This window comes from Terrapene carolina, unplaced genomic scaffold (assembly GCF_002925995.2).
Source record: "Terrapene carolina triunguis isolate 2854851 unplaced genomic scaffold, T_m_triunguis-2.0 Scaffold179, whole genome shotgun sequence".
In the NCBI taxonomy this organism is placed as follows: Eukaryota; Metazoa; Chordata; order Testudines; family Emydidae; genus Terrapene; species Terrapene triunguis.
In genome coordinates this window covers 3,779,596-3,798,548 of record NW_020664530.1, presented here as the reverse complement: position 1 = coordinate 3,798,548, position 18,953 = coordinate 3,779,596, and the positions used below count along the sequence as shown (strand labels likewise).

Genomic DNA, 18,953 nt, shown 5'->3' with positions numbered 1-18,953 from the left:
CCATTGCGGGGGAGAGGGGAAAGGCCAAACCAAGGTCCCCACCGTCCACCTCCCCAGGGACCCAGTGATGGCACGTGTCACTATTGCAAACAGATGGGCCATTGGAAAAGGGAATGTCCCTACCACCCTGCCCGCTACACAAGCGGTAGGCGTGGGCAAGATTCTTGTGCCCCACCCCGTCTCTTCACCTCTGACCGTTTCTGTCTGTCCTCTGTCTAACTATCATGTTTTCCTCCTCAGTCCTTGTTCACGGGCTAACCTTTTGGGAAAAAACTTGCTGTGTAAATTAAATTGTATAATCTGCTGTACCCTAGATGATGTGTATCTGGACGTGCCTGGTCCCACTCAATGAGGTCCTGGCAGTTTTGCAGGAGAAGACCGACCCCAGCCCTTCCTCGTTGCAACAGGAACAGCTGGCTAAGGTCTCTCCCTCCTTGTGAGCCGATCATGCCAACCAGGTTGGGTGCATTGGGTCTGCCCAACCTGTTAAGATTTGCCTAAACCCAGCAAGACCCCTTCCTGAGGTGCAGCAGTACCCTCTATCAAAACAGGCCAAAGAAAAATCCAACCTGTTATTACCTCCTGCATTCAGCAAGGAGTCATTATTCCTGCGGTGAGTGAGTGTAACTCCATTTTACAGTGCTGTTAATGCGGCTGTTCTCTCTACCTTTCCCGTTGTCCCTAGCCCTGCTACTATCCTTTCTTACAATGCACCGGTGCTGAGGGGTTGTTACCGCCTCAAGGAAAGATTGTATTAAGTCCCGACATAAAGAATTTAAGGTTATTATTAAATAAGATGCATCTAGATGTAATGTGTGTATGTAAATAAATAAATAAAGGGGGGGTTAGTCAAAAAAGCCCACCCTCCTTGCTAAATTGGTAGTGAAACAATGCCTGTGCCCATGGAAAGAAATAATGCAACAAGGAAAAAAGGATCGGGCCCAGACAAGCAGGCAACCACAGTTTGAGGAAGTTGAAAGAAAGAAAGTGAGAAGTTAACTCTGTAGTTACTGGAAGGAATTAAGCAGTAAAACTTTGTACAAATGTTAAAAGAAAGTGTTATGAAAGGAAGATTCTTGGTTTCTTTGCAGCCATTCTGAAGGAGAAATGTCTGTAAATAATCCAGGCAAGAGGTTATTTAAGTGTAATCATTTAACTATGAACAAGTTAGTTGAAGTTGCTTTTTAAAAAAAATAACAACCCACTCCTGGTGTGTACAATATTTGTTTTATAAATTTAAGATGAATTGGTGGTGTTTTAAGGTTGTAAAACTGAAAAATACTTTTGCCAGACAAAAGAAACTAGTGTTGTTTAATTTTGTTATTTAGCATTTAATCCTTAAGGTGACTTAATGCTTTACAAGATTTAAATTGTTTTAAATAAAGACCAAAGTTGTGGCTGCAGGCGGGCTGTCACCCCCTGCACGCTTATAATCAATAAAGGGCCTCAGGCTAATCTGAGTGAAAACACAACGCGTGGATCGATTCCCCCCCCCCCCCCCACTACAAAGCAGGTGTTCTATTTTTGAAGAATTAAAAGTAGCAAATCTTATTTTGGAAAAAGACTGAGTCAGATTCTATAGTCCCATTAAATGGATTTTAAGCTGCTTTAAAGTCAATGGAGTTACGCTGCTTTTTTCCCCCCCTACTCTGACTGTTTCTGTTTTTTATTAGTAAATTGGTTTTGTCAGAAGATTGTGTGAGTATACTTTTCCTCATGAGATTTTGCTGGGGGTGTGTGTGTGTGTGTGTGTGGGGTGTGTGTGTGTGAGTGTGAGAGAGATTTCCTCCCTCCATCCCCAAATCCTAAAATTATCTCTGACTTTATTGGGCCCTCCTGGAATATCATATGGCTTCAGCATTATATCTAGGACCTCATGTCATTACTTTTGAGGGTGGAGGTAGATATAGGCTTCTATCCTGTAACACAGACAGACCCCACTTTGAACACAGTGGGTCTTTACACAGGTTCAGGGGTCTGCTTATATAGAGTGACTTGCAGGATTACAGTCTAAGGCTTGTAAAAATCAAAATGTATGAAGAAAACCTCGATGTTTTGCCTGATCCCCATCTGCTATAACACAAGTGGAATGGTGAGTAAGAACTATGTGACTCACATAATGACAGCTGCAAATATACGGGGTACTTCAGTTGCCACAGAAGTCACTGTATGATCAAGCAATCCATTTGATTTCATAAGTTGTCAAGTTAGCCACATAAAACTCATCCACTTTGGAGAAGGGCCAGCTCTTCAAATGGTCATGTTAAATGTGAGACAGTTAGGGCTAACTGCTGTATACAAACTTTGTTTTATAAATCTACACATTGGAACTCTGAATTTGGGATGTGAAAACAAAGCTATTTCAAATTATCTGGTTAACTTAATCACTTAAACAGCTAACCCTTTCAAATGTCATAGATTTATAGGTCAGTCATTCACATAGCTGAAGTGTTCTTTTTACATTGGAAGTGATTTGGATTTAAACTAAATATGTAAAAGTTTTAGAAAAGTGATAAACTTAATCTATACTTGTATGGATTGTGGGGGTGGGGAGTTAAGGGGTGTGTGTGTATGTGTGTGTGTGTGTGTATGTGTGTGTGTGTATATATATATATATATATATATTAGGACTGTCAAGCGATTAAAAAAATTAATCACACTGTTAAGCTAATAGAATACCATTTCTTAAAATTTGTTTAGATGTTTTCTACATTTTCAAATATATTGAGTTCAATTACAACACAGAAAACAGCGTACAGTGCTCACTTTATAATTATTTTCGATTACAAATATTTGCACTGTAAAAAAACAAGTCTATTTCAATTCACCTAATACAAGTACTGTAGTGCAATCTCTTTATAATGAAAGTTGAACTTACAACTGTAGAATTATGTACAAAAAAAACTGCATTCAAAAATAAAACAATTTAAAACTTTAGAACCTACAAGTCCACTCAGTCCTACTTCAGCCAATCGCTCAGACAAACAAGTTTGGTTACAATTTGCGGGAGATAATGCTGCCCACGTCTTGTTTACAATGTCACCTGAAAGTGAGAACAGGCATTCGCATGGCACTGTTGTAGCCAGCATTGCAAGATATTTATGTGCCAGGTGCACTAAAGATTCATATGTCCCTTCATGCTTCAGCCACCATTCCAGAGGACATGCTTCCATGCTGATGATGGGTTCTGCTCCATAACGATCTAAACCAGAGCGGACCGACGCATGTTCATTTTCATCATCTGAGTCAGATGCCACCAGCAGAAGGCTGATTTTCTTTTTTGGTGGTTCGGGTTCTGTAGTTTCCGCATGGGAGTGTTGCTCTTTTAAGACTTCTGAAAGCATGCTCCACACCTCATCCCTCTCGGATTTTGGAAGGCATTTCAGATTCTTAAACCTTGGGTCGAGTGCTGTACCTATCCTTAGAAATCTCACATTGGTACCTTCTTTGCATTTTGTGAAATCTGCTGTGAAAGTGTTCTTAAAACGAACGTGTGCTGGGTCATCATCCGAGACTGCTCTAACATGAAATATATGGCAGAATGCAGGTAAAACAGAACAGGATACATACAATTCTCCCCCAAGGAGTTCAGTCACAAATTGAATTAACACATTATTTTTTTAACGAGCGTCATCAGCATGGAAGCATGTCTTCTGGAATGGTGGCCAAAGCATGAAAGGGCATATGAATGTTTAGCATATCTGGCATGTAAATACCTTACAACACTGGCTACAAAAGTGCCATGCGAACCCCTGTTCTCACTTTCAGGTGACATTGTAAATAAGAAGCAGTCAGCAGTAACTCCCGTAAATGTAAACAAACTGAAAAGTGCCAGGATAGACAGCGCTTTATCGCTGGGAGCCGCGCTTCTGGTGATAAAGCTACCACCCCTCGTTTGGGGTGGTTATTTTTTTATCGCCAGGAGAGCTCTCCCCCGGCGATGAAGCGCAACTACACTGCCCACGTCACAGCATTGCCGCGCTGTAACATAGGCAGTGTAGACATACCCTAATTGTAGCTCATGCTTCCTTTGATTAGTAAACCAGTTAGTTTTTAACTAACAGGTCGTCAAATCACTGCCATATAATTATTAGAGACAAAATAATTATTATTATTAATTACAGATCTGTTAGTTTTAAATGCAAAACTTGTTTTGATAAACTGTTTTTCTTGTGTATCCAGCACATGTGTTTTTATAGTAGTTTTATTTAATAAAAAAAAAAAATGCTGGGCTTTGTGCATGTTTAAGTTAATTTGAATTTTCATCCAAACAGAGCCTGGCCCAAACAAAAATAAAATTAATCTTCTAGTAAATAAGAAATACATCATTCACAGTTTTCTAATAAAAATGTACAAACTAAGAATTTGAATGCAGATTAAGCAATGTAATTGCTTGAACAAATAGAGATAGATATAGTGTATAGCCTCCTGGTTAGCAAATAAAAGTACCAAATTTAGTGTGTAATAGCTATATTTGATTGCAAACCAACATGCTTGAAAGATTGAGTCTTATTTATTGGTAACCATTCTTTAACTAAAAGGTACATATGCAAAACTAGATTAAAACTGATTATTTAAATCAAGATTTCCTATTTGCTGACTTAAATCAATCCACCCTGCATAGGACTGGCTTAACATTCAAAGGAATTTACAGATATTATTTCAGCTATCAAAGGATCCAAAAATATTGGAAGTGGAAACCTGTTGGAAGTTACAAGGGGCACAGGGGAAGTGAATCAAAGGGCTATAGAGTCCAAACAAAAAGTCTTCTCTAATTCATAGCAAAATGCATCTGCTGCTACTCCTGGAATTCTGTGCCACTGTGCAATGCAGAATTTGCGCAGAATCAACGTTCCCTGCAGAATTTGTGACTTCCTCCCAGCACTCCTGCCCGCTGTCAGCCCTGGGCAGCTGGGGCTCCCACTGTCAGCGGAGCCCTGGTTACCAGGGCTGTCAGCAGGAGCATGATTATATTGTGGTGTTCTGACAAATAAAATATGCAGAATTTTGCAGAATTTTAAAATACTATGCTCAGAATTCTTAATTTTTTTTTGCGCAGAATTCCCCCAGGAATAATCTGCCTGTAATATTTCAGAGGCAAGGTGGGTGAGGTAATACCTTTTATTGGACCAACTTCTTTTGGTGAGAGAGAGAGAAAAGCTTTCAGGCTTATACCGGGCTCTTCTTCAGTTCTGGGAAATGACTAATAGCCTGGGACCAACATGCAATATTCCATTCATTTACTTTTCATTCATTTCACTTACTTTTGTTGCTAAAGAGACAGTTATTAGAAATTAAACTTGAAGTTTCTACTTTTTTTTAAGCTATAAATGTATCTATTCTTAGATTCACCTATTAACATTTTTGCCTGTATGTTAGTGATAAGGTCTCTGAAGCACATTAAGACCTTGCCTACCTTTGCAGCAGTGTGTAGGGTAAACGTAGCTACATGCCGCAGTGAAAGACTCTGGCAAAGAGAGGCAGCGGGGAAAGGCTCCAGCAGCTCCCCACTGCCTGAGTCTTTCCCCACTTCTGGAACCTTTTCCCTGCTACCTCCCTTCTGACTGAGCCTTTCTCTGTGACAGGGAAAGGCTCTGGCAGTTCCCCCATCAAAGCCTTTCACTGCAGTGTGGAAAAGCTGCCGCATTGGGGAGGTAGTGGGACACTACACTGCAAAAAATAGGAGTGTAGACTGGGGAGGCACTGCTTGGGTGTGTAGAGAGCCATTTAGGGTTCATACATTGAGATTCAGGTGTGTAGGGCACTCTATTCTACTTGTCTAAGATGTGCCTCGCTCTCTGCACTGCTGTTTATACCCATGCTAGCTGGGCATGCACTGTCTGTACTCTGCATGCCACCTGAAGTGTAGATCTACCCTAAGGACGGAGTTCCAGTGCTGGGTGGTATCCATTCTTGTTCTCAGCTCCATCCTGCAATAAAGAAAGAGTACCCTGTTTTTAACTTCGAGTCATCACCATGACTCAGTCCCCTCATGATTCCATGATGAAGTTTAAATAATATTGTGACAGTGCTGAACAAAAGTTATGACTAGTGAGCATTTGCGGTAGCTGCTTTTTAAAAACCACTCTATACCTAAGAGTTGGTTTAGCTGATCTATGTCATTAGATTTAAAAATATCGTAATAAAATGTTGCATGTGTCCTGACAACCCATATACTAGACACTGTACTTAATTAGGATAACTTTTAAGTAGGACTTTAATGATACTTAACTGCAAAGATTGCTGCTTAATGGGGATGCAAAGTTTAAATGGGGACATCTTCATGTGATTTTTTTTTTTTTTTTTTTTTTTTTAGGGGCGTTTAGTTCCTTGGCTGTGTCTCTGTATCCTGCTAGTTCTATTTGTTCCTTTAAATGGTTTTTCAATCCTTCCTTGACTGTCATACATGCAAAAAATCTGTGAAGTGCATCTCTATCATTGCCTGGCTGTTTACTCCTTCAGTGTCAGCTATACTTGCTGGGCTACCATGTTGGGCATCTCACAGCTCTTTCTTTTCCTAGGGCTCAATCCTCCTCCCATTGAAGCTAAATGGAATCTTACCACGGACTTCACTGGAGGCAGGATCAGGCCTCTAGTGTACATGTGTGCGTCTTCCTAACTCTGTATGGGATGGTCCAGTAGTGTGATGGGATTGTAATAAATATTGCTTAATCAGGACAAAAGGCCATTTCCTGGGCTGGCCTGGTTAAACAGTTCTATGATACTACATTCAAGCCCAGTGCTGCTTAATATAGTCAAGCAATGCAGGACATGTATTTGCTCCCTGTGGCTCTTCCAGATAATGTTAACTAAAAACAAAAAAATGTGACTAGAAAGCCCACTCAGGCTTAGAAAAACAACAGTTGTGTTTTTTTCTTCCCTGTCCATAATAACAAGTTAAGGCTTCCAATTCAGGAAAACATATATGCATGTGTTGCAGTCTATCATTATTCAGGAACATACTTAAGCACATGGTTTAAGTCCCCTTTTTGGGACTTACACATGTGCTTAAAGACAAGCCCTTGTACCTGTCCTGAATGAAAACTTAAGTTTTGATTTCAGAATGTTTACTGGTAGTAATTGTTAAAGACAGAGCATGGCTTGATTTCTACCTGCTCTTCATCAGATCCCAGTTTAAACTTACAGAGCTGATAGTCAGAAAAATCTTGTTCTGACTGGTTAAACAAATTCAATTATGTGAATTATTGGTGGTGAAAATTAAATGGACTTCTAAGATGCAACATATTTTGGTCTGTAAGAGAATTTTTTGGCTCTATGCATACTGTGTGTATATGTTCACAGTGTTTCAAAATAGAGTGTAACTTCCAGTTATCTCAACCTCTGTTCTCAAAAACTTGAGGTTATTAAATTTATAATTCCCTCCATTATTTATAAGCTTGAGTAAATGTACAGTAACTCCTCACTTAACGTTGTAGTTATGTTCCTGAAAAATGCGACTTTAAGCGAAACGATGTTAAGCGAATCCAATTTCTCCATAAGAATTAATGTAAATGAGGGGGTTAGGTTCCAGGGAAATTTTTTTCACCAGACAAAAGACATTATTTATATCTCTCACACTCACAAGTTTTAAACAAACAATTTAATACTGGTACACAGTAATGATGATTGTGAAGCTTGGTTGAGGTGGAGGAGTCAGAGGGTGGGATATTTCCCTTACTGCTAAATGATGAACTAGCAATTGGCTGAGCCCTCAAGGGTTAACTCTCACTCTGCAAGGCAGCAGGAATGGAGGGAGATATGCGCATTTCCCCTTTAAGTACACTGCCTTGTTAATTAGATCAGCTTGCTGAGACCGCAGCTGCTGCAAGCTCCCTCCGTCCTGAGCCCTGGTGTGTCCCCCCTGCTCTATGGAAGATGGGGTAAGTGGGGTGCAGGAGCAGGGGGGAGGGGGACACCCTGACATTAGCCCCCCTCTTCCTTCCCTCCCCCCCCCCGCACAGCAAGCAGGAGTCTCGGGGAGCAGCTCCAAGGCAGAGGGCAGGAGCAGCACATGGCAGTGGGGGGAGGGACAGCTGCAATTGCTAGCCTGCTGGGCAGCTGCTGCACAGGGAACTTAGGGGAGCGAGGAGCTGATAGGGGGCTGCTGGTCCACCCTGGTTCCAAGCCCACAGGCTGCTCTTCCTGCAAGCAGTAGACAAAGCAGGCAGCTGCCAAACAACGTTAGAAGGGCGCATTACACAACTTTAAACGAGTATGTTCCCTAATCAACGTTAACCGGGACGACTTTAAGTGAGGAGTTACTGTATTTGGATAATCTAGTTTTTATTGTAATAATACATGCCAACCAAAATATACTATGAGGCAAGTGGCCGTTTTGGATATCCAAGTACCTTAGATTTATTCTTCATACTCTAGCACTTTCTTTAGATGTTGTTGGTGTTTAATACAGTTCTGAAAATCTTGAGAATTTAAGTGAATAGTGGCTTCTTGGTGCCCAACTTGAGGCACTTTAGAGGCCTGATTTACAGAAATTGCTGAGCACCCACTCTCTGAAAATCAGGTCCTTTTAAGGCATCTTGAGTTAGACACCCAAAGCAACTAGACACTTCTGAAAATCCTGGCCTACAACTTTTAAATAAGAAGAAAAGTTATCTTTAAATTGAATTTGCTACCAACCATCCACCCCTCCTTTTGTGAGTCCTTGGTTTTATTTTTAACTTTTTCCCCCCCAAAGGTAAGATGATTTATGAGTGTAAGGACTTGTTCTAAAAATAGCATGTGGAGTTGTTTTTCTTACAGCCGTTGATGTTTACATGAGTTCTAACTATGCTGCTTGCATGAAAATGAATGTTAGATCAATGAAAACAGGATACGGTGTTCTGCAGTCAGTGTTTCAGAACGTTCAATAAGGACCTGCTTTTGCAGAACTGGTGTTTGTTTCCATAGGGATTGGAGTGAGCTGCAGCAGGTTTGTTAGATCTCTCTTAAACTTCATTTGCTGTATGGTGACAATGCCAAATGTCTGTCTCTTTTTCAGAAAAGCAGCTGTAGTCAAAGATGCAAAAATGAATAGTAAGTTTAATAAAAAACAAAAAAAGTCTTTTGCTAAATTCTGAGTCCTGGTACCTCTGTAACTCATCAGAGACGCATCACCTAGCTGGATTCTGCAGGTGCTGAGGCTACTTGTGCTCAGAAGAAGGAGCTCCCTGCCTTCCAAGGCAGCGATGTGGCATGTATGGCCCTGTATAGAGGAGAAGAACGAGGTGTGTTTACCAAATGTGCTAGCTAGTATAACCCTTCTGCCAGTTGGTGTTGGCAGCAACAAAGGCCAGGTTCAGTGTCTGGGGGTTATTTTTAGCATTACAAAACAGAATGGCTCCAGCCCCACCCAGGAACCTGGGAAAACTGAATACAGCATGGGGCACCTCCTGTAAGGCAATATACCCCCATTCGCAAGCACTGAGTTTGTGCATAACAAAAGAAGACTTTTGAGGGGAGAGGGAACTCAGCTTGATTTGGGAAAAAGATTGCAACAGTGACTCAGAAGTATGCAAACAATAAGTAAAACACCCCACAATATCTTGAGCAGTTTCTTTGCTGCAGTTTCCTAACTTGCAGTATGAAAGTCCAAGGTCCGTTTAACTCCCCCTTTCCCTCCTTCACACCCCACTCACAATTTCTTGTCTGAGGTCAGTCAAGCCTGAGTGTCCAGAGGTTCGTTCATGTGGCTTCACCTCCACTCACTGGGTGAGGGACAAATGATGCCGCCACCATCACCACTGCTCTGCTGTATCCTAGTCTGATCCTACAGCACCATGACCACTTAGCTCAGCTAAGTAATCACAGTTCTAGGATTTGCTAGGTAGGGGAGTGACTTTGCTGCTGTTGCATCTCTTATTGCACTGCATTTAGCTGCAATTCCACGCTCTGATGGTCCACCACTTAGGCCTTGGCTACACTTGCAGATGTACAGCGCTGTGAGTTAAACCTGACTTCGTGCAGCTGAGTAGGGAAAGCGCTGCAGTCTGTCCACACTGACAGCTGCCCAGCGCACTGTCGTGGCCACATTTGCGGCAATTGCAGCGCTATTGGGAGCGGTGCATTATGGGCAGCTATCCCACAGAGCACCTTTTCCCATTCTGGCGCCGTGGGTTGTGGGAAGGGGGCGTGGGTGCGGGGGATTCTGGGTCCTGTCCCAATGCCCCGTGCTGCATCGCTTCACATCCCAGAAATCCCTTTGTTTCCGTCCATCTTTGGCGCCATCTTTCAACGGTTTCTGTGCAGCGTGATCTGTCTGCGGGAAATGGAGTCCGAACTGCTGAGGCGTATGCTGACGAGTCTCGCCAGCACGTCACGTTTGGCTGTCGAACTATTCCTTAAGATCCAAAGTGAGGGTGAGGAGTCCGACGATGCTATCGAGCCGCGTAACGCATACGACACGAAATTGTTTGTGGCATTCACGGACATGCTCAGCACCGTGGAATGCCGCTTTTGGGCTCGGGAAACAAGCACCGAGTGGTGGGATCACATCGTCATGGAAGTCTGGGATGACGAGCAGTGGCTGCAGAACTTTCGGATGAGAAAAGCCACTTTCATGGGTCTGTGTGAGGAGCTTGCCCCCACCCTGCGGCGCAAGGACATGAGATTGAGAGCTGCCCTGCCAGTGGAGAAGCGGGTGGCTATTGCAATCTGGAAGCTGGCAACTCCAGACAGCTACCGGTTGGTCGCAAACCAGTTTGGAGTGGGAAAGTCGACCGTTGGAATCGTGTTGATGCAAGTTTGCAAGGCCATTAATCGCATCCTACTCAGAAGAACCGTGACTCTGGGTAACGTGCAGGAAATAGTGGATGGCTTTGCACAAATGGGGTTCCCTAACTGTGGAGGGGCGATAGATGGGACACATATTCCTATTCTGGCACCACCCCACCTAGGATCCGAGTACCTTAATCGGAAGGGGTGTTTCTGTATGGTTGTCCAGGTGCTTGTGGATCACCGTGGGCATTTCATTGACATTAACACAGGCTGTCCAGGAAGGTTTGAAAGCTAGAAGCCTCTGGTAAGTGGCTGAGCCGTAATCAGCCTTTGAGGCCAGGGCAGTAGAGTTTGAACTGATGACGCACGCATCTTTCGGAACACTTGGCTTCCTGATCCTGCCTCCAGTTCTGTTCAGGAAGATGCAGGCCGGGAATGATGACCAGAGTGGCTAGAACAGGCATTGTGGGATACTGCCGAATAATTCTGGAGGCCATTCACAGCGCATTGGGCGGCCACACTGGCGCTGCAGCAGTAGCGCAATATTCACTATTCCTCTCGGGGAGGTGGAGTACATGCAGCGCTGCGACCACGGAGATACAGCGCTGCAAATGCCTTGCCAGTGTGGACGGGGAGTGAGTTCCAGCGCTGGGCAAGCCTTTTACAGCGCTGCAACTCGCAAGTGTAGCCAAGGCCTTAGTGTTTTCAGCTCTTAGTGATTGCTGCAAAGAAACCAGGACTCTTAATTGAGTTTTAATTAGCTCTGTCTGAAAACACTGGAGAGGGAGGGTCAAATGGCAGTTAGGACCTTTAAACAGGATGACCCAGATAGAAACACCTACCCTCCCACCCCACCCTCTGTCCATCACTTGAATTTCGCTCACTGTCCCACGCTGAGCGAATGAAGGTTACATTCACATATAATATGCCATGGATTAGGGCATATTAACTACAGTTCTGCTGCCCTTTAATCATACAATAAGGATAACATTTCATTACCCCTGCATCCAAGGCTTAAGAGAATTTTAACCCAAAACAGGCAAAATTGATTGCCTTGGCAAAGTAGGTCTGCTTCTGAGGCTTTTCCTCCAGTTAAAAACCTCTTGGCAACTATGATTGTGATCAACATTGCTAAGTGGTGTTATGCTAATTAGCACATGTTAGCAAACATGTTAGGTAAACATATCTCCCTTTCCTAGCTAAGACTGCCTCACTCACAGCTCCTCTTCTCCATGCCCAGAGGCAGAGTCCAAGGGTTTATCCAAACACAAACATTTCAAGGTGCTCAAACTGTGTGTAGACAAGCCCTCACTCTGCTCCTCAAGTGTATTGTTAGACATGGAAAGATTAGATTTTTTTGTTTTTGTTTTTTGGTAAACATCAATTTCACTGTAGACATGCAAACTGATTTTAAAAAAAATTGCACCATTAATAATCAAAATTTACAGTTAGGCAAAATAGGAAAAATGCTGTTTGAGAACTGCAGTTTGCTAAGGATATTTACTTTATATATTTTTAACATGTGTTGTTGACAGTTTGTGTTTAACAGTTATAAAGCTTTAATTTTTTGAATCTCCATGTCATTAAATAATTATTGCCCTAAATGCCCAAAGCTTCCTGCAACTGTGAACATGTAAAGTGATTAAAAATTGGAGAAAATATTTAAAAATCAGAATCGATATTCTCCGTCAAAATTTATATTTAAAAAAAAAAAAATCGAATGCTGCCAAGCCTGTGTATTGTCTTCATTTAGACTGCTCACAGGAATGGAGAGCCGCACCGACAGGGTAAACTAAGCAGACCTTTTGTTGAGGTGGTTTTCCCAGTACACGCTCTACTATCAGCAACACAGTTTAGTGCGCACACAGACAGAGCCTGTGTCTCAGGGTCACTTCTGGTGCCTATCTTAAAGGGACAGCGTACCAGTTATCTAACTGTGCATGAATACAGTGCAACAGGGATGCTGGGGGAGGCCGTGAGCATAGGACTGCTGTGAATGAGTGATTTATAACATGACTGTTGTAGCATAGCCTATTGAGACTGAACTTGGCTGACATTTCAAAAATGAAACTAATACGTCCAGGTGAGACGAGGGTCCACTGGGGCAAAGATATTCCCTTCTCTGCTGATTGCTGTGTTGGTATTGCAGAGAGCAGTGCCCCCCCCCCCCCCCCCCTCAAGTCTTCCAGAACTGTTTGGGACCCTACTTCTACTCCTGCAGGAGCTCTGTGGAGGTGAGAAGAGGAGAGTCCAAGAAGGCTGTATGGGGCTGAAGAGGACCTGGGATCTCACTTGTTCAGATAACCATGGGGCCCTGGGCATAAAAGTGTGAAATCCTGACCCCATAGAAGTCAGTGGCAAAACTCCCATTGACATGAGTGAGGCTAGAATTTCACCCAGAGCGTGTATGTTCTCTTTTCTTCCTTACTAGCATTGCTCCCCTCCCATCCCCCCTCTCATTTTTCTACCCTTGTTTGCCGTTTGTCTCTGATCAGGTGCTTATTGGAAGTTCAGTTTTCCGAAGTGATCTTTTGCAGGATAGCCTGGCGCTAGACATATAACGTTTGTGTGTTTAAAAGAAGTCATCAACTTAAAAATCATACTTCTGACTGAAATCTTTTTATGTAAAATGACTGAGTGAGATGAGAAGGAAATACATTTTTCTGTTTGTTTACTTGACAGGATCTTGGGTATAGTCAGTTTCATTGTTTTCCCCTGTATTGTCAGTAAGTTTCTCCTTTGGTTTGTGAGGTTTTACTTTTGTCACACATCAGGGGAGAGAAAAACATAAGAGATGAAATGTGACTGTAAAACCACAAAAGTTTGCAGAGAGCTTGAGGGGCTGATGATCCAAAGGTAGGATGGTCCAGTGGTTAGAGAACTAGCTGGCAACTCTTCCCTGCTCTGTCACGGACTGCCTGTGTAACCTTGGGGAAGTCCATTCAGGGCCAGGTTAACAAAGATATTTAGGTGCCTAAAGATACAGATAGACACCTAGTGGGGTTTTCAGAAGCACCTAGGCACTTGATTTCTCAGTGGGAATTAGGTGCCTAAAAATGCAGATAGGTGCCTAACGGATTTTTCAAAAGCACCTGTGCAGCTAAATACCTTTTAATAATCTTGTCCCTAGTCCCTCTCTGTCTCCATTTGACATCTGTAAAATATAAATAGTACTTCACTTCCACATAGGGGAATTGTTAAGATAAATATACTAAAGATTGAGGTGTTCAAATGCTATCGTGATGGGGCCAAATGAGCACCTAAGATAGCTTCAGGTGCCACACTGTCTGTCTAACTTACTTGCTCTCTTAAATTTACTGGATTTTAAATTGACAGTATTCCTTCAAACCATAAGACTTTCCAGTGGTTGTATTTATGACCTAAGATGTTTCAGGGAAAGGAGAAGTTGACTATTGCGTGATCCAGTCAGGCGGCTGGCTTGACATAAAAATCACAAATGCAAAATCAGCTACGATTGCAATATGAGGGTAATTCAGCAAGTATTGATCTATATTACTGCAACCTCAGATACCATAGCTGGTCATAGAAGTGACACAGTGCTGGATTAGATCTCTTACTCTTGCATTGTTATACCAGATTATTTACAATGGTTTGGGTTTTTTTATAACATTAAAAAAACCCTGAAATTTAATATGCAGGATTTGGTCCTGTACAGAGGAGTAAACTAATGAGATGCCAGTAATATTGTACATAAAGTACAGGAGGGAGCCAGTCCTACCTGTCCTTCAAAGAGTTTCCTGCTGTTTAGTTTGAATTCCATGAAATAACATCAAGCTATCTATTTTCTTTTTCTTTCTTTCTTTTGTTTTTTTTTAAGCAAGAGGGAGACTTTCTTTTTTCCAAGCCATGTGAAATTTTTAGACTCCAGCTCTACAAATATAAGAAACTGAACAAATAATTGTAGTGACTGGTAACCTCCCATTCACTTTTTTTTTTTTTTTTTTTAAAGGACCGTACCTTAACTTTTTAAATAAGATTTGGTGCTGAACTTGACCTTAGATTTACTTTGAAGTCTTCAGGCTAACAAAAGTAGATGTGGAACATGTAGGCATGAAAAGACATACAAGCTATGGTTATCATATATGCCAAAATTCAGTTAAATTGTATGCTGTGTACTGTCTATGAACCCGAGATTCTCATTGACTTCAGAGAGTTTGGATTAGGTCCTGTGTGCATGCACACTATACATTATTTTTATATAATATATACACACACACACACACGTACGTCACCATCAGCAATGGAAAACTGATGAGGTTTATGAATCCATTATGCAGCATTTAATCTGCAAAATTACGTATTTGTTTCCTGGCCTTCTATTGTTTCAGGTTGAAAAGAGCTTTTTCAGTTCCCACATAATTGAAAGAAAAAATCACTGGTCATGGTGGATTTGAATTGTTTGTTCCATAAATAGAGAGAGAGAACAGAGTAGCAGTTAAGAAGATAGCACGGGTTTATTTCACCAGCAGCAGAGGAGGAGTAATACAGAAACTGTATTTCTGAAGAGAGCCATTTCTGCTCTGAGAATTTGTCATTCCCTTGTGCAGCACACTCCAGTGGAAACCGGGAATAAAGTTAATACCTTGCTATTGGAAGTCAGATTCCCCTCCCCCGCTTGTGCATTCCATTGCCAGAAATAGGCATGGTAGGAAGCCAGCATGAAAGGATGAACACGAGCTGGAATAATCGTCATAAAAATGAATATGTTGCTCATGCTATATACAAATAGTATACGTTATTCTCAGCTGTAAAGCTGTCATGAGAATCTGTTTTTTCACATTTTATAAATTAAATGTATATAAAATCCATCTTTTCCCACACTTGCCCATCCCAGTATCTTTCATTAACCAGATCAGTGCAAAAGTGAATGGGCTTAATGCGGCCACAGGGCTAGACCGCATGGATCAGCTTGCAGGAGTGGAGCTTCTGAGTGTTTCTTCACGTTGGGTGGGTCTTTAAAGACAAGTGAGTAAAACAGAGAATAGATTTTTAAGCAGGATTGTTTCTAAACAAATTTAAAATTTTCTGCAGAAAAGCAGCCCAGTTTTAAATTCAGTGACATGCATCAAAATAAATGATTTTGGGATTGAAGGAATGGAATTCTTAAACAAATGTGTTCCTAAAACTTAAGGTAAAATATTATCAAACAAATCATGTACCTGCTCAGTTGTTAAACCTTCAGAGCAATCCTTCCCACTCCTCTCCTCCCCCGCCCCCCCCCAAAAAAAGGAAAATGTAATAAGTATTTGGGCAGGGCTTTGAATAGTACTAGCAACTGATACTCATTCTGTTCTCACTTAGGCTGGTGTAAATCTGGAGTAGCTCCACGGGGTCAATAGTGTTACACTGGTGTAAACCCAGTTTAAGTGAAATCAGAGTAAAGCCCATAGTGCCTTTCATCTTCGCTTCTCAAAGCATTTTATCAAGGTGTGTGGTAGGTATTATCCTCATTTTAGAGCAGGGAAAACTCAGGCATAAAGAGGTTGAATTATTTACCCAGGTGAGAGGGTCCAGAACAGAACCCAGGTGTCCGGACTTCCTAGTCCCTCCTCTAAACAACTTGACCTCCGTTGGAGGGACCTGCCATGCAAGACAGCATGATTTGGTAATGTGACTGGAATATTCTCATTTTTGTTGAAGTTATTTTGTTCTAGGATATTAGAGCTTGAAAGCTTGTCTTTTTCATCAACAGAAGTTGGACCAATAAAAGATATTACCTCACCCACCTTGTCTCTGGAATGTTCTCAGTAATTTAAAGACCATTTAAATTCTCTTATTTTTATTTATTTAATGTCCATTTAACATTCAGTAGATTAATACCCTTGGAGACCGAAGTCCTCCATTCCACTCTGTTTATTCCACAGAAGAGGCATAGCGCATTGCATCAGTACCACCTTTCCTCACTCTTCCCCCAGTATGCCTTGGTCCTTGGAGTGACCACCTCGAGGGGAGAGAGAGAACAGTTTAGTCTCCATATATCATTGTGAAAATGTTGGTTTTAATCCTTGCCCACCCTTTGTGTTGGGTCTGCACTACCGTTGTCTAATTGGAAATGGCTGTGACCACCAAACCTAGATCATTGAACAGCTGTCAGTTGTGAATAGCTTTGGGTGACTACCAGCTTGGGCTGGTGGATTTGAACCCTCATCCTGGAGGTGTACATCTGAATGTCTAATACATTACTGGGGACCTCTAGAAAAGAAAAAATGTGTAAACTATAAACTGTCATACATAGGTCACCTGTTCTGTATCTGTAAAATGGATGCTTGAAATCAACTGAATGTACAAATGCAGTGTGAACAGCGATACTCAGGGTAGTATATTTGGAGTACTTAACTTCATGATTGCACACAGGCCTTTTTTTTTTTTACTAATTTTACTGAAGCCATCCCCCAGTCCTCATTTTTCATGTATTATAGTCGAGCAAAAACCTGTTGACTTAATGAACTAATCTCCTGTTGCAATGGAGAATTGCAAATGGCGTCAGGTGGACATGTTAATATTAACAGCCTCCAACCATCTGTTTTATTTCAGTTGCCAATGAAAAAAACTATGCAATAGGGAGACCGAGAATTGTTAAAAAGGTTAAACATTTTAACAACCAACCAGCTGAGCTAACAACTAGCTGAATTAGTTATGTATCTCTTCTAGATACTGGAGGCTACTAACTTGTCTGTCTACTGGTTTTAGCAACTGTGAAAGCTGTACTAGTTCTCATGTTCTTAGAACTCTCTCCTAATTTGCTAGGATAGTCTGGAGTGAAGAAACTAATCTACCATACTATGCTAGATATTGTGTTCTTTTTAGGGAAGTTAAAATGAAAGCCCCTTCTCAAATTTTTTTTGAGTGACATACTGTCTGAACCATTGCAGTCAAGTACTGATCTACCAGATTGTCTAGTAAGAACATAATAAAAACTTGTCAGTGAAATAAATTGTCCATAAGCAAAGATTGGAAGGATTACCAATTTCTTTTCCCCCCTCCAAAATGGATAATTGTACTTTAAATAATGTAAAGATCCACACCTATGTACTATTTGTAACATTTGTGGGAGGGGGTTAATGTTTCGATGGGGGGGGAAAAAATCGCCAAAAGAATTGTATTATAAAAGTACATTTTTATAGGATGCTTAGTGTTCCCCTTTTGAATGCGGAAACTATGAATAACTTTACTTACAGAAGTAGTCTCCATGGAAGTCAATAGGGCAATACATTATAGATAATTGATTATTCATGAACTGTGGTAGTACTCCATAGTGTATCTTCTCGTATACCATTAGTGACAGAGTAAATCGTGGTGACAATGCAGGATCCCAGGTTATGCAGGGACGCAGAGCTCCCGAATCGTCAGCCCACGGGTGCGGCACACTGTGCCCATGGCTACGAGGCAGGAGTGGCCTTCACCCCAGCATTTGTGATTAGGAAACTTATTGGCTGACTTGATCATCACCCTCGCAGCTTGCTTTCACGTGCACAAGATATGGGTTTGTTATCTCATGTTGTTGTACACTGTACACTCCTTCTATGCGCAAGAATTTAACCACTTAGAAGTGTTGTAAGCAGGGAAGTAGAAAGAATAAAAACCCCAGGAAAAATTCCCTGGGAGGCTTTTTGGCTTTTCGGCTACCACGACCTGGCTTTCTGTCTCCTTTCCTTTCTCGTCGCCACAAGGTTATACTGCATCACATCTGTATGTAGCTTCCCTAATCAAAAATAAAACCAATACATGGACTAAGTGCCTGAAATGTTATAACGCAATTGTAATGAACATACTATACAGTGATTCCTACAGAAGACCCCTTACAGGAAAACTACCACTCTACATGCTTTGCGAACACATGAGCAGCTGTACTCCCCCGAGCAGCTGTATTACATTTAATGATTTGCAGTCTACCTAAAAATAAACTCCAGAAACTGAAAATCCTATCTATTGATCTTGCACTTAGCCATGCTAGTGTAAGCTGAGTTGTCATGGCTGCTTTCACATAACTTCTTTGCTTTTATTAGTTTGTTTCAGCCTTTTCATATTTTATTGAAGTTGCCTTTAACAACACCCCCATACATATGAGAGAGAGAAAATCAAATTTTGTGAGGGTAGGAGTGAAGAGAGACATGAACTGCATCTCCTACAGATTTATCTTTTATGGAATAATCAGGATTTTAGACCAGGAGAGGAGGGTGTTTTTTTTTTTTTTTTTTTTTTTTTTTTTTTTTTTTTTT

General features: G+C 41.5%; 1 protein-coding gene across 1 annotated transcript in view; it reads left to right on the top strand.

The window, feature by feature from the left end:
• Positions 1 to 18,953, top strand: part of LOC112113134 (lanC-like protein 2) — a 56,282-nt gene that overhangs the window by 6,884 nt on the left and 30,445 nt on the right. The window contains exon 2 of the mRNA XM_026654029.2: positions 12,739 to 12,796. Coding sequence (XP_026509814.1) covers positions 12,739 to 12,796 — 58 coding nt within the window. The remainder of the gene's footprint in view (positions 1 to 12,738; positions 12,797 to 18,953) is intronic.